The sequence below is a fragment of the Mus caroli genome, chromosome 15 (assembly GCF_900094665.2).
Source record: "Mus caroli chromosome 15, CAROLI_EIJ_v1.1, whole genome shotgun sequence".
Taxonomy (NCBI): Eukaryota; Metazoa; Chordata; class Mammalia; order Rodentia; family Muridae; genus Mus; species Mus caroli.
In genome coordinates, this window is record NC_034584.1 from 44,775,976 (window position 1) to 44,793,100 (window position 17,125).

Consider the following 17,125-nt stretch of genomic DNA (forward strand, 5'->3'; position numbering starts at 1 on the left):
AAGGGCGTGATTGGCTCTGAGGCTCTCTTCTACTTCTCTATTGTTTCTTGGGGGAGACACAACAGAAACTGAATTCTGTTGATCTCTTGTATTGATTTGCTTGTGCAAGAACAAATTCAACATGCATGAAAAAAATAAGGAAAGAAAAGAAAATGTTCAAATCTGAACCTGTGAGTGTCTGTGTTTGTTCTTAAAACATGCCCAAATCTGAAAAATGGAAGAGACTTTCTCAAAATATGTTTTCATCAAATTTAGAAAGGACTTCATGTTTTACTATGAGTTCATAGTGATTTTATGTGGACAGTGCATTACAAAATTGTATGGTAACATTTGAAATTCACCTTGATATGATTTGTTATATGAATAATCAATCATATTAGTTCTAAGGATCTCAAAATTTAAGTTGAAAATTTATATGTACAGCAATTCTTTTACAATAAAAAATATAAAATTATCTAGATAAGATTGTACACCTGGGCTCATATAACTAAGGCATATCTTTGTATTATTATACCTGCTTTGGTAATATTGGTTTGAAAACACTATAACTATATACCTAAATTTATTACTGTTATGTACAATCCTAAGAAGTATTTTCTTTTGTTTTAAAAGATTTTACTTTGTGGCCCCATTAAATAATAGATATGATCTTATATATTACAAATAATTTGGTTAGCGAGTAGGATTTAAAAAATAATAAATTCGATGCTCATCCTATTGCTTCTACAGCAAATTTCATCTATAGTTTGTCAAGTTACACAACATTTAAATGTTAATAGACAGTCACTACATAGCTGCTGAAATTCTAGGTTAAATAGGGCATTAACAAATGGCCACCAAGCTATCAAATGTATGATATGCCTGTTTTTGAAGTCACCATGATGTAAATATTAAATCAAGCATATCATATAAGTAAGATAGTGAGTGGATATCGGGTACTGAGTGCTGTTTTTGCATGTGTGATACATGAATTATGGATAATAGAGAGGCTAAATAGCTAGCTTGGACCTTTTCTAATATGATTAAAATTTTGTTGTATGTGATAAAGTTGCAGGGATGTTCACTGTTTAAACACGTTATGCAATGTGTGCTGTTGAACAAGGGGAATTTTTAGCAAGGAAAAGCTTTTAAAATGCTTCATAGTGTAAAAAAAAAAAAAAGGAAAAAGCTCAAAGCTAAGTGTGTATGAGCTACGTAAAGGCTGAGAATATTACCTATTATTCAACTTGTTTTTATTAGGAGTAAATATCAAGCTAAAAATTGTTCTGTAGTAGATTTTGTCAAGTGGGTAGACTCCATCACAAAATAGTAGGATTGGGAAAATGGGGCTAGTTGCTGGGCTTTGGAACAGTGTTCTTCCCTAACAGAGACAAGATCCCACTTTGGAGCTTTTGATCCCCAGTATTGAGAGGGAAAGGGGAGAAGAGGGGGAGACAGGAACAAAAGAGGAGGCATAGAAAAGGAGTAAGGAAGAGTGAGAGAGGAGAGAAGGGAGGAGAGGGGATAAATCTGCACACTTTGTAAATCATGAAGACAAAATTATATACACTTTTTAAAGATCATTGTTAATATCTAAAACTGCTCCTATAGCAAAACTCGATCAATGTCTATTTTTATTTGTCTTTATTTCTATGCAATAAATCAGATAAAAAAGAATTTGAATTATTAGAACAAGTGTCTGTGCTTTGAATCTCTTTTGTATGTCTTCCATCTTGGAAGCTCTCTAGCTCCTTATACTTCTGTGTTGATTTAAAACTTGAAGCTGTTCTTTTGATTATGAAGTAGCCAAATATGTCCAGTCATGTTGATTCCATTGCAATCATTAAAATCTCCTATGATAGCCCTTTTTATTTTCCTGTTCCAAGACTACATGCTCTGTTAAGGGCAAAGCCAAGGTTGTACTGAGAACATCCAACCATCTAGCCCCTAACACACTGCTATCCTCTAGCTTTCCTTTTCACAGAAACAGATGAGAAGCACAAGAAACAGTGAAAGGCAGAACGTTTAAAGAGTTTAAGGTGCTTTGATAAAAAAATCACGAAGGAGGCATCAAGGATGCCAATGTTTGACTTACCCTCCTGTTTGGTGTTCCGGAGATTGTCACAGCCTAGAAAGATGCACCATGGTAAGATTTGGGACATGTGACAGCTATGCTTTTCTTCACTAGTGTGCTTATTATGAAAGCACACATGTGAAAGTTATTTTCTGTAAAATCTATTCTCTTAACACTGATAATGCAAACTCCTTGGCGAGGTGTCTCTACCTCTATACAAATGAGATAGGAAAACCAATGAAGGACCTCTTAAGATCCATTATGGGTGATTAAATGACTCTCTGAAGTTCACAACCATAATGTGTGATAAATCAAGATAAATGGACATGGTCATACCAATATTTACGAAGATAGACATGTCTCCAGTTAAGTTTTGGTGGTATAGAAAGTAGTTTCATTTCGGGTCCAACAATTATTAACCTAGTATTTTCGGTTAAAATTGTAATGAATTGTTGGTTCAGTGGAAGGTGTAGGCTATTGCCAAATCCAATATATATGTGTATGTATCTCTGTGTGTGTGTGTACATCTTCCATTCCATTTCTAAAATAATTTTAAGAATGGAATATAAAAACAGAACAATGCATCTATAAAGACAGTTGATAAACCACATTTTAAAGAAACAAAAGCATCAGAAATCAAAGCCAATTATTGGTTAAGCTTTTCAAGAAGCTATCTACACTTGAATAAATTTCAAAATTTCTTAATCATTTCTATGATTCATTTGTTAAAAATAATAAAACAATAAAAAACAGATAAAAATATATCCTAAATGCTCACATAGATGTTAAAGATGTGCAATCAGAGAGCAGACTTGTTCAATGGGTCATCTTATTATCAGTTTTAAAAAATAGTTGTACCATGTCAATATTTACACAAATTTCTTTTAAATCAAATATTTATTTTGATTGCCTTTTCTTCACTGTTCTAACATTAGAGGCATAAAGATGTCATGCCATTTGTATTACTTTCAAGACACCTATTCAATAAAACTTATAAACAATAGAAACTTATAAAGTAATACAAAATGCTGAAATTATGTTACATAAAATACAATAGTGCACAAATGCATTGAAATTATCACACAGATGGTGTCTTAGTCTAGGTCTACAAAATGCTACATGACTAAGATAAATGATCAAAGTTGCTCATTAAACTCTTTGAGTGGCTATATATTCATTTCAGAATATACATTCTTTTCTCTTTTTAAAAAGATTACTGTAGCTGGTTAAATAAGGAGCCATAAGTTCTATCAGTTCTACTGTTCATAGATTATTATAATCAGTATATAAAGATTAAAAGGATTAATGCTTCTATTGAAACACCTGGTACATATTTATCTAAGCAACAAATCATTTACAGACACCAAAATTTGAGTATGATGGGTGTTTTCATGTACCCTGGATTTTTTTTGTTAAAATGGATAATATTTCTCACTACTATGTTGTAAACCTTCTTATAAAGAAATTCTATGAGAAGACATATTATTGACTCAGCAGTGCCCCACACTTTTAATTTGAAAATAATTTTAAGGAGCTTCCCAAAAGAAGGAACTGTGCACATCATTATAATGCCAGGACGAAAAGAAGGTATATTCTACCACACAGTTACATTCATAAGCACTGACTATTATCAGCCACTGGTAAATGACATTCTGTGTTAAAAAGTGGTGGTGATAGTGGAGGAGGAGCAGAGAAGAACAATGAATGCATCCATTGTGGCTTAGTCGTCCTAATGATGCACACATCTTGATCTCATTAAAAGGTGGTACTTAAAACAAACAAAACCCAAAACAAAACAAAAGCGACAGCTTTTTATTTTCAGAAAAGTTATTTTTTAATGGATATGTGTGTATACACATGAGCACATGCTCGTTTGTATGTTTGCAGAGGTGTCTTTGGAGGTTAGAAGAGATCACTGCGTTCCCTGGGTTTGGGCTTAAGTGCAATTATGAGTTAGCCTATACGGATGCCTGGAATCACACTCGGATCCTCTGCAAAAGCAGCGACTCATAACCCTGAGCCATCTCTCCAGCTAGAAATATTGCTTTTATTTGCCAAACCTTAGAAATGAGGGAGAGAGCTTAGAATTGAAATTTCAGTTAAAGATTTATATAACATTTTTATTGAGGTCTGGTGTTACACTTGACACAGTATACTGGGATGGGCAGGGGATAAAGATGGGAACTTGGTGAGTTCTCTCCTTAACCATGTGGCACTGAGAAACCAAAGGCAGGTGATCTATCTTGTCAGAAGCACCCTTGCCTCAGCCCAAAAACATTTCTGTATGGAAAAAAAAAAAAAAAGATGTAAGAGCAACAATTGCTCCTTTCCACTATCTTCATGATAAAACACTCATTTTAGAGATTTAAACAATCGCACATATTGATTTTTATATTGTATCATTTTAAATTTCTTGTTTTAACTGAAAATGTCCATGAATTGCCATTAATTATATATGTAAGTATATAAATGAGAGGTGTTAGGACTTGATCATTATTGTCATGAACCCTGTCACATTTTATAAATACAGTAGCAGCTGTAATATCTTTCAAGTATTTTAAAATCAGTATTTGCTATATGTTCTACATATTGGTTTTTAGCCCACTAATTTTGTTATTGGGTAACTTTAACTGAGTTCACATATTATCTTAGTTCAACTTTATAAAGAGATGTTAATTTCTATATTTTTTTAAAAACTTTAGAAAAACAATCTTTTTACTGAACATTGGGATGGTACTCAGTTGTTCTGTTGTTGTTGTTGTGATTCTTCATAAAACAGACCTATGACTTTGGGATCCATGTAACACACTATGACCTCCATTTGGTAGATATCTGCAGAGTTGCTGCCTTGGTGAGACTTAGAAATCATGTTTGAATAATTGTTCTGTTAAGATCTAACTAAAAAAGAAGTTGTATGACTTCTTTTGAAGAGGAAATTTCAGGTGTGAAAAGAGATAAAGGAGAGAAATCCTGGATGAAACCAGAACTTTGAGGACAAAGGAAAGGAGAAAAATCACAAAATTAAAAGAACAATTTTTAATGTTTGTAACTACAGTCTAAGACAGATTCCAGGCAATAAATCAATAGATGGTATAAGTGCATAACTTCTTAAAGTCAATTAAAGAATTCACATACACATTTACCTGACACTAGTAAAACTAACTTCATCATCATATATGTGAAGAGTGTACTTAAAACAATAATATTGATACGACAGAAATATAGCAACAAAGATAATTACCTAGAACCTCTTTCTACAACCTAGTAGTCACTAACCAGCTATGACTATTAAAATTATGTTTACAGAAATTAGATACATTTCACCACAGTTTGTGTCTCAATGGGAAACTTAACACAAGACAACAAATTTGTATAGCAAAATTTCCCATATCATAGAAATTTCTAACACAGAGTAAAATAGAGGTGTCTTACAATTTGGAGCATGTTAAAGCAGCTTAGCACACTCTTCACCTAAAATGGTAATGATAGTATTAGCACAGTACACACAAGGAGATAAAGTTGGGACGGAAATATTTGTACTGTGCACTCAGGGGAGAACATGATAGCAAGATAAATCAGGTTAAAATGGAAACATACAAATGACTAAAGTACATTCTGGATCATTTTGTTTATAGTGGTAGTGCTATAATGGACCGAGTTTCATTTTCCATAATTGAAGATCTCTGAAATACTTGGCAACCCATCCACACAAAAATCACCAGTACTATGAACCTATGTGTGCCAAATTCCTTATTTCCAATAATGTGCTACCTTTAAAATTAGAGAAGACAAAAACATGAGATGAAGGGGGTTATTGGAGGGCAAAGGAAAGTAGAGGGAAGGAGGAGAGAAATGGAGAGAAAGAACAAAAAGAAAAAGACGGAAACGGGAGGGAGAGAATGTTAAGAACTGGGTGGTAACTAATACTCATTATTAAAAATATACATCAAAACTAAGTCACAGCTCCATCCCTTATGTAAAAGAAGGCAATCAATAACCTGCTAAAGAGTAAACATTTATTCTATTCTAGTACGTTCATAAAAGCAACTCCCAAATTGTCCAGCATTAAATTATGTAGCAAAGAACCAAACTATTTGTTTGCACTAGCAATAAATTAGATAGTCACATGAGGATTAATTGCCAGCTGACCCTTGAAACACTGCCCAGTAGCCCAATTTTGAACACTAACTCAGACTTGGTTTCCTACCAATAAATTTTAGAAAAGAAAATCCAAATAATGTAATTCATTGAAGTGGTTCACAGTGTGAGTCTGACTTTTGTCATTTTCTTTTCCAGCTGCCTTCTTACCTCAGAAGTATGTTTAGCATGCAATACCGAACACTTTCAGGGATCCAGGACTCCTTGGAACAAATAAATATTGTGCAATGTGTGTGTGTGTGTGTGGTGTCATAATAAATTCAAATTTCATAATTAACAAGAATTTGATGAAGAGAAATTGATGATTACATGAGTGCGTGGCATAAACAGATATCACATCTTCAATTTTTCAGAAAGGTGCATTGTCTTTAATGTTTAAGGTTCCATATTTTATTCACAAATGCACATGAGGTTTTGTCCCGTCAAAATTGGAAACATGAATATATAAGGACATTGGTATTTCTGAAAAAAAAATCAGCAATAATGTATTTAATTTTACCTAAGATCTTCCATGCTTAGTACACACACACACACACACACACACACACGCACACATGCACACACACACACACACACACACACACTCCATGGCAAGCTTAGAACTAAGAGAACAGACTACGTTTTAAACCCTCTCATTCTTTACTGAATTTCAAATGCAGCAATGGTCAATAGTCAGTGAATTTGAAGCAGTGGTAGGCAAAGCTCCCTTTTATTAACCACTCGTACCTTCACTTGGAAATGGACCCGAGGATGAATGACAACTAATGAGAACAGGTGAGGGTACGTTTACCTGCCCAACACTCGGGATAATTTACCTCAATCAAAATGAGGCATTGGGATATTTTCTTTCAGTTGACATTAGTTCTTTTGATCTGATAGATTCTGACAAATGCTCCTGCTCTTTAAAATTCAAATGGCTACTGTTATCTATTCTCAAAGTGTCAGAATCTGAGTAAGGCATCACCAATCAAAACTTCTCTGTTTGCTTAACAGGAAACAGGTGGTTTTGTTTCCAACCTTCTTAGATTTCAATGGATAGATAGGTAAAACGTGAAAAGATAAAACATAATCAATAGTTACAGCTTTGTTTCCAAAAAAGGGTTTAGTATTCACCTTTGTCTTTCTTGTGCATTCTCTCTGCTCTTAGCATTATGGAGTAACTATTGCAGAAAAAAGGTAAATGACTAATTTATGTGGGCAGGTGTGTATGTGTGTGTAAACACACACACAGACAGAGAGAGACGGAGACAGTGGCACAGAGGCACAGAGAAGAGGACTTTATCTGGCACAGTAAAACTCCAAGCTCTTTGCTTGCATAAGCATAAATGCATACTCTTTACTTCCATAACTGGCTTGTATCTCTGTATAACAGGAAAAGAATTTTATGATAAATAGTATAAAATGAATACTTCATGCAACCAGACAAAATATTATAATGAGAACTACACCTGTGAAACCTCTCACTGTGTCAGAGTTATGAAAACAATAGTTTGACTCCAGAGGAATATGAATAAAGTATTCAAAATATTACTGACCCCTACTTCAATACTGCTGTGATATAACATCATTTTCATCTTTACTGGTCATCATCAGTCTAACTCACACCCGCAGAAAAGTTCTCTTATGATTGTAGGAGAAGAAATAAGAAAAAAAGGCAAATACCTAATTTCAAAAGAGCCCAGTAGACAAGGAGTTGTTATAGATTAATATTGTTTAACTATGAAAATGGTAAACTATTAAACATAAAAAGATTACATGGTGAGTTATTTATCATTCATTGAGATAGTTGGAGAAAATTAAAATAGAATCATAAGAGTCTTAAATGACATCACTATACATCAGGATAGAGACTGACGAGTTACTAACTCCATGAAAACAACTGAGCATAAAAATATTATCTTTGGTGATATCATCTTCCTAACTCAGAAATTTCATGTTGCGTCAACTGTAATAGCAGCAGCTTGGACAAGGTCCCTGATGCCAGGACTCTTGAAATAAGAGAGACTGACTGTTTAAGGGAGAAAATGCTTCCAGGAGAAATTAGAGAGAATGGAAGTTAAAGATGGGCATGGTGGTGTATGCCTGGAATCCCAGAATGTAGGAGGTGGAGGCCAGGGAAGTATGAATTTAAGATCTAATATGACCAGGTTTTAAAATGATATTATATCAATATATTGTGATTTTAATTTGCATTTCGCAAAGGAATAATGATGTATATTTATCAAATGATGTTCCATTTTTGTATTTCCCCTGGTGAAGTGTTTTTCCAATATTTTGTTCAGTTAAGACATTAGGTTGCTTACCTTATTGTTGTGTTTTAAATGTGCTTTACATTGTATGGGAGTATACACTTATTGTTTCTGGTCTAAAACTTTTTACCAAAACAAATTCAAGATCATCATTGACAATATATATATATATATATATATATGTATATATATATATATATATATATATATAAAAGAAAGCAAATAGGAAAGGGAAGAAAAAAAGGAAGACAGAGCAGGAGGGTTGGTAGATAAAAGAGGGAGATAAGAGGGGCAGAGAGGACAAAATGTAAAGAATGATAAAAAGAGCAGAAGTCATTGGATTGGTAGGAAAGAAGGGCTGAAACACTCCTGCACAAATCAGGGTCCCATTGGTCACTGAGAAAGCCAAGTAACTTTCTATCCTGTGTCCCCCTGGAATAGAACTGAATTGAAGAAGCTTTTCAATAAAGCAGAAGAGATTGAGTACAAAGAAAATGATGTTTAGAATTAGAGAATCTAGAAAAGTAGAAACACAGCCAAAGAGTTGAGAGGAGAGAGAGAGACAGAGACACAGAACAGGGATGGGGGAAGGAAGGGAGGTAAAGAGGGAGATAGGGTGAGAGAGGGAGAAATTGAGAGAGAGGGAGAGAGGGAAAGAGGAGGGAGAGAGAGATGGAGAGAGAGAGAGAGAGAGAGAGAGAGAGAGAGAGAGAGAGAGAGAGAGAGAGAGAACTATAAAAATGACTAAAAAAAGACCAAGAAAAAAATGTAAGGTATGAATGGAGATCTAGACAGAAATTAAGGTCATAAAGAGCTAACAACAGATCCACTGTAAAACATTTCTCAAGTTCTTAAAGAGATGAGTGTGATTAAAAACAGTGGGAAAAGACACTTCTGACTTCCTGTTGTTAAGGAAGTGTGGTGAAGGATGAAGAAATCTGAGGCATTCCATGCCTGTGAGATGCTGGAGAAGTATACGACTCCTGATGTCACAGACACCATTGAGAAATTCGGGGAAAGATTCTGAAAGAGTAAGATGAGTGTGCACATCTACCCACAGATTGCTTAAGTGCAGCCGAGGTAGTCCACATGTTCAGTGTCTTATCTTTATTTTTAAAACTAACTGCAACTAGCCCAGCATGCATAAAGCAATCTCACCTAGTCTAGACAGAAGTTGTAATCAAGTTACTTTGAAAGTTTTATCATACATGGAAAAATGGATGAAATATTTAGAAAAGAAAAATTATAAGTCAGAGACCAGGTGGTGATTCACAACTTCAGAGCATCTTTTCAGTTATGTTTCAATAAAGTTTAATTCTACAATATTACATTTTGATAAGGCATGGGATCTGAAATACCTTAGTAAAACTTAGTCCCTCTTAGAATATGGAAAAGGGATAGATTTATAAACAATTGAAAAACCCATGGTGTAATGACAGAAGTATTGTTAAGATTTACAGGACAAGCTATTTCGCAGTAACATCTAGAGAATGTTTCAATTGCAGATGGTATGCTGGGCTGTATTCATAGTGAGACTACTCAATAATCAAGCCATGGAAAGTATTACATGACCACGTTCCTATGTGGTATCTAAAAGAAACCAATCTCAACATGTCGAGAATATACTGATGCTGAAGAGAAGATGAGAAAAGTAACCTCGAGGTGAGGGGATGTTATGAAGGAAGATTTCTGACACAGAGACATGCATATATTTGAGAATACAAAGACATTTAGCCTTTGCGAACAAATGGCATGACATAGGACATACTTGTGTCTAAGCTATCATAAGTAGCCCCTTTTAAAGCATAGAAAGATACATTTTAAAAAACATCTTCATGATACATTTACATTAAAAAGTAACTTCTAGCTTAAAATTTTAAGGAACGAGTTGGCTGCTTGTTAATAGATTTTAAATAGAATAAGAGCAGCCCCATCCACACAAGAATATGCTGTTGAGAACTGTGTTGAATGATGCTAACTTCCACATGCTTTCTAGCCTGTGTGTCAGAGGACCTACTCTGCACAATCTTTTGGTAACGCATTCATTGTAGCACATAAAGAGCACCTAAAAGACCTGTCAAATGCTGAATGGCTAACCTGTTTCTTTTTTTTTTTCTATAAACACATACTTCCAGAAGACTATAAACTAAGTTGAAAAGCTTAAACATGGAAACTTGAAACAATTGGTCCTCAAACAATTTGAAATCCAAAGTTTATTATTATTGTTATTATTATTTTATATCTCTATGAGTGAATTACAAGTGAGTATGGGTGCCTTTGGAGATAAGAGAAATTATCAGGTCACTTAGAGGTGGGGTTATAGCAGGTTGTGAGGCTCCCTATCAGTTCTGGCAACAAAATGCAAGGTCTCTGAAGGAGCAACAATAGATACTAACTGCTGAGTATCACTTCCTGTCCTACAACCAGTATATTAAAGGCTAAGTATTTCCTAAAACCTATGGATATATTTTCCCTACAATATCAAAAGTTGATTTTCTGTCATCAATTAAACAAAGTTGTAATTTGAAATTCCATCTGAATGTGTTTCCTTATTTGCTTGTCTGGGGGGCTTTGAACAAGAGAAATAGTCAGTTTTATAAAATTATTTAGTTCTTTTAAAATTTAAAATGTTTTGGGAGATTTCTTGCTGCCTTTCTTAAATGATTGTATTAAGTTTTAAAAACTCAATTGAAAAATTTTAAAGACATTCACAAGATGGTCATTAGTCCAGACTTCTGCCTCACCTGCTTTGCATACTACTTCCTGTTAGGTTTTCAGATCTTCTTCAGGGCTTTTCTTTTAAAGCTTTCAGAAAATGACCAGTAACAGGACTAGGAAGGAGGGAAGAAAACCACTCGCTGAACAAGTGTGACTTTGTGAGATCTCTAGGACCCAGAGTGAGAAGAGAAAAGCTACTTACAAAGTTGCCCTCTAACATTCAAACATGCATGGTACCACCCACACACCAACACCAAAACAAAAACAAGGACATACTAACAGAACCTAGAGACTATTGGCATATTAACAATATTTCAGGCTCAAATGTTTCGTACTGAATTTTGTGAGTGACAAATAGACCGCTTGCCACTACACATACATTCAATGGTGATATTGCTTCCATCATTTGCTGAAGCTGAACTCTAAATTATAAAATTGGCTTGTATTCAAAGAATGAATCAAATGAGCCAATCGATTGAAAGCATATATATACATATGATATATATCACAGGTATGTATATATAAAGTATATATATGTATGCATATATAGTAGAAAACATACATACTTGCATAATGTGATTCAGTTAAACTTAGATTTTCAACACTTAATTTAAAACTCCACTAGGCTATCAAAAATGTAGTTTCTCCTTATTGTGAAGTACCACTTCCCCAATTTATAACAAACCCATTTACATCAGATCTTTGTGTTTATAGTTCATCCCCTTATTATAATGAATAAAAAGCGTAAGTCTGGCTGGGTTTCATGACTCTCTATCATCCGCCAAGAGACACTACTGTGCCTGTTTGTCTCTATCATACTGTCTGTACATCTGATCTTCTAACTTCAGGTGAAGTTTCAGCCATGCTTGTTGGTAACAAAAAAAGCTGTGATTTGAAAATGTTAGCCACTTAGAAAATGTTAACATAAACTTAAAGGTAAATATGTTATGCTGAGGGCTCTACCTTTTATTCCATTTAAGTGGAGCTGCAAATCAGTTTTGGAGAGATGCTTCTTTACCTCGACATAGAACCCACGTCATGATCCTGATCAAAATAGTTTTCCTTTGCAATTGATGGGTCTCCCTCTTTGTGGGTAAATACGGACTGTATTCAATTTTGGATTTGTTGACTTCTCATCTTTTAAGCTAATATTGAAGTTAACTTCAGATATTTTGGAACTTTAAAAGCCTTAAATGGTTAGGTTCTTTTTCATTTTTACAAAGCCTATCTAGCGAACATCCCTCAAAAAAAATCAGTGATAATTGTGGTTCATTCTATTTATTATATAAAATATGTTATGGAAGTATACATTTAAAGGTTAATGAAAATTAAATATTATTAAAGACACTCAAAATTTTAAAAGGAGCTCTTGTCTGTAGGGAATGTGTAGAAGTTTCACTAATCACCATTTAGAAAAAAAAAAAGTCTTAATAGTATATAAAAATTCACTGGAGAATAAATGTGAGGCAGAAAATGCTTAAATGAGTCTTTGGAAATGAATTATGCAAATATCATTTAAGCCCATGATTGTAACTTATAGAAAAAAATACCTTCTTAACCTATTTGGGACTACCAACTATTTCACTATTCAATGCCCTCACATTTTCAAAAACAAAATTTTAACACAGGAAAAATGCAAGTGTAGGACATTGTAATATAGTACAATAGATGTAACCACTTGAATTGTTCACCTATCTCCTCATAATTGGTTTTTTCTTTTTCTTTTGTTTTGATTTTTTTAGAAGAACATCCAGGCAATTTGGAACCTAAATGATTAGGTAACAGAGCTTCCTCTGAGTAACTTAAAATCAGGACCTTCCTTACTTCCACTTTGTTGCTGGCTTAGTCTTCCTCACATTGTATAATGCTAATAGCTATACCTCCAGTATCTGGCTAATCACTTGAATCTATGCAGACTACTGGGGGTGAACCACAAAACACACCACCGTAAGCTGCAGGACTCTGGTGATCAGGAGGTTAAAAACTCCCCATCAGCAGGAAAGGAGAATTCTTACTTAACTCAGTGGTACAAATTATTTCCAGGTGGTGATAATTATCACTTACGGTGTTTGATATTCCGGACTTTGCATCTAAATTTAAACTTGACAAGTTAAACTTTTCATCGTGTGCATTTTCCCATAATCTCTCAAAGGCCAAAGACAAGGATAGACGGATTAGTGATGGGTGAAACCAATTCCACCCAAAATGGCAACACTTAATTACAAGCCTTGTTGTTTATAATTAACTGTGTAAATCACTAACTTGAAAGTTTCTTTTCAAAGTATTTAAAACCAACTCTTTTCCCAGGGGGATTTAATACTGTATATTATTACATACTTAAGTATTATTTTGTTTGCTTGACGAACAAGATGTGCAAATGACACATTTAACTGACAGTCTTGCCAGCAAATTTGGAAATTTGTCATTAACTGCATTTCTGGCTCGATTCCTCAGGGCTGTATTTTAGGACAGTCGAATTATTTTTAGTGGGGATATAGTTTATGAAGCCCATTTAAAAAACAGGAAAATGAAGAGTGCCTTTGTCAGCTACCATCAGAGAAGCTCCCTTCTGCAGCAGAAGGGAGCAGATACAGAGACTGCAGGCAGACACTGTACAAAAGGTGAGACCTTGGTACACAGCCATCAAAAGGATGTCTTTAGCAAATCCCTCCTTTCAGGGATCAGGAAACCATGTGGAAGGGGAACTAAAAGGATCTTAAGAGCTAGAGGGCATGGAGAACGCCAGGAAAATCATGCCCTGTAAATCCACAAGAGCATCGCATACAGGAATGCAGAAACTGAGGCATGAGGCAGCACCAGTAGCTTCTGCACAGGTCTGCACCACATGGGGCCCTGATGTAGAAAGGAGAAGCGAACACATGCCAATCCCTAACCCAGAAGCAATCTCCAATTGATAAACCACTTGCAAATGGAAAGTTTAGTTTCCATCAACAGAGTCTCACTGGGGAACCAAATTACTCTTAACTGTATAGGCTTCATGCCCAAAAGTAGATGGCCAACAGAGAGTGAATTCGGTGGCATCTTCAGAAGTTCCTAGTCTCATATTGTTGTAGCAGGATTTTTCTTTTCTTAAAATTCCATCATATTATTTTTCATCTTATTGTATACACGTATTTCCTCTGTCTTTTTACTCTACAAGTCCTTTGCTTGTGTCTTTGAGTTTAGTGATTCTATGGGATTCCTGGGTGAACAAGTTGGACTCAAATTCGAGTGCCCTCTCTTGAACTGTTGTATTTCTTTGCATTTCTGACTATTTCCATAGTTAACTTTTGATTTATCTTATTATATTTCATTATTGTCCTTAGAAGCCTGTTTTCTAATGTGAGACAGAAAAGAGGTAGATCCAGATGTAAGGGGAGGAAAGGAGGAACTTGGCAGAGTAGAGAGAGGGGAAAACATAACCAGGATATATTATATGATGGAAAAATATCCATTTTCAATAAACTAAAATAAAATAAAATAAAGATGTAAATAGAAAGGAAAGGAAAGGAAAATGTACATGGTAAAGATGCAGCATGCATCCTATCTAAGTCATAAGTTTTTGTTGTTGTTGTTTAATTGGGTTTTGGGTTTTATTAGTTTTTTGGGTTTTGGTTGGTTGGTTGGTTTTGGTACCATCTTCAGTACTTATAATACAAGCATAGGAGTCACAATATCATCCAGCAAATCAAAAAACTATGAGGGAAAATAATATGTGCTCAGTGGAGTGACTAAATTCTTGTCTTTGTAGTGACATGGGAACAGAATGTCTAAGAGTTGATGAAGCTAGCAACCAACGAATACAATTACATTGCTTTCAGACATACTTACTTCATAACCTACATCTGATGACAGTGAAGACATTTTATACACCAAACATCATCTGAGTAGAAGAATTTGTCATGACATCTATGATTTGAAAGTATCGCCAAAATTCCAACTGCTACCAACTTTGTCTCTAATAGCAGCACTGTTAGAGACATTCTGAAAGATATTTGACTCTCAGGGGACATCTTTCATCTGACACTAATGTTGCTCAACATCAGGAAGTGATTGGATTAAGTTTTCTTGCAAGCAATATATGAATGTTATAGGGATTTTCCAAGAATACTTTATGAAATATATACTATTACTGTCTTTAAAAAACTGAGATTATTTAAATGACTGTCAGTAAGCAATTTTTGAGAGTAGAGAGTATCAACTTGAGAAAATTTAGATGTGAGTATTCAAATATATCTTCTGAGCTGCAGTCATTAGTCTGTGATTAATAGTTAGAATCAGAAATTTTATATAGATTATATTATGTATTAGATGCCAAATGAATTCTAAAGTCCCAGGTAATATTTTGTTTTTAGTTATAGTGGAGGCAAGAATAATAATCCTGGATCACAGGGGATTCATCTGAGGGACAGAAAACATATAATGGCTGTTCATGGCTACTAAGCAAGTATGCCGTAGTAGATCTAGAGTCTAAACTCCACTCTTATACATCTAAATTTTTACATCTTTCAACAGCTGTCAACACAACATCAAAACTATAAATTATTCACTTACTGTGCCAGTTTGCATCAAAAGAAGTCACAAGGAAAAGAAAACATAGACATACATGCAGTTGTTAAAGATTACTAAAAATATCATCTCCTGTTACATTTGACAAAACGTTAGGGCCTCAAAAGAGTTTTCTAGTTCCTGATTTGAAGTTTCATTAGGTAATCTTTCTTGAGGACTTGCACTGCCAAAGGTACTGGAAATACAAATAAATGTATAGGTCTGTCAGCCAATAGACAATTATGACACAGTGTGAAGTTCATAGCAAAAGCTACTGACATGGCTACAAATAAAGATGAGAAGCTCGGTCACGATCACTTGGATCATTTCTAATTTGTAGCCCAACCCAATGCAGTACCCTAAGCCAATATTTGAGCTTCATTGACTTCACTGTTCTTACTTCCAAACGCTTCCAGTGCCTTCCTTTGACCATTTTTGATTGATTGTGCTAGATGCTTAGGGGGACTCAATGAGCTAACATCCAACCTCAGTAGGTGTTTCCTTCAAAGCCTTTGCAGAGAGCATGCTACTACTAAAAGATGCTTAGGTGTCTCTGGGCAGGAGAGCCCTTCGCGTTCCACATGCCACCTCCTGATGGCAAGACCCTTTCTATTCTGCAGATGATCAACCAGCACTCAAAATTTAGAATTCAGAACCTAGTTTTATTATTCTTAGATTATAAAACCTGTTATGTAAAGAGTATGCTAATATGTCTCTATACAAAACAGCAAAAGGAAAACCTAAATCTCACCAACGCTTTTATACCGCACAAATGTTGCAATCAGAAGGGGATGTGGCTAGAGAGAAAATGCAGCGAGGCATTGCTCAATACTGTGGGCTGTGTTAAGGATCTCATAACTGTAACAGAAAACGAAGGAAAAAAACTATTGACAACTCATAATTCTGTTATAAGAGCCATCCTAAACTGAACCATAATAGAATGAATTACAACAGAAAAAAAAAAATCAGTTTGGATTTCCCAGCCACAAGTGATAACCTTGAAAGACTGAAAAGGAGTTTGTATCACAGTCTTGATCTCCTATTTACAATTCATACCAACAGTTGTCAGATCAAGTCAGTTAACCAGAAAGTAAGTTTAAATTCAGAACTACAAAATATGTCATATGTACTAGCATCCATTTTAATTCATTCCTGTATTGATTTATGCAATGACATAGTAACTAATTACGCTATAAAATATATTTTTGGCCCCTCCAAATTAATGGGTCTATTCTAAGTTGTTTTTCTAAAAAAAAAAAAAAAAAAAAAAAAAAAAAAAAAATTTTTAAAATTTTTAAAAAAAAAAATATGATCTTTAACCTAAATATTGTACACATTTCTTAGTTTAATAATCAATGTGATCCATTTTCACTAAATCTTTCTGAAACCTTGATATTTT

The 17,125-nt window shown here is 34.5% G+C and overlaps 1 protein-coding gene across 13 annotated transcripts in view; it reads right to left on the bottom strand.

Moving 5' to 3' along the window:
• Positions 1–17,125, bottom strand: part of Trps1 (transcriptional repressor GATA binding 1) — a 238,163-nt gene that overhangs the window by 110,906 nt on the left and 110,132 nt on the right. For 9 of the 13 annotated variants that reach the window (XM_029469685.1, XM_029469683.1, XM_029469682.1 and 6 more), the window contains one exon: positions 2,075–2,107. The exons of the other annotated variants lie outside the window; for them this stretch is intronic. In XM_029469685.1, the coding sequence (XP_029325545.1) occupies positions 2,075–2,107 (33 nt within the window). The remainder of the gene's footprint in view (positions 1–2,074; positions 2,108–17,125) is intronic. 13 annotated transcript variants of the gene reach the window in all.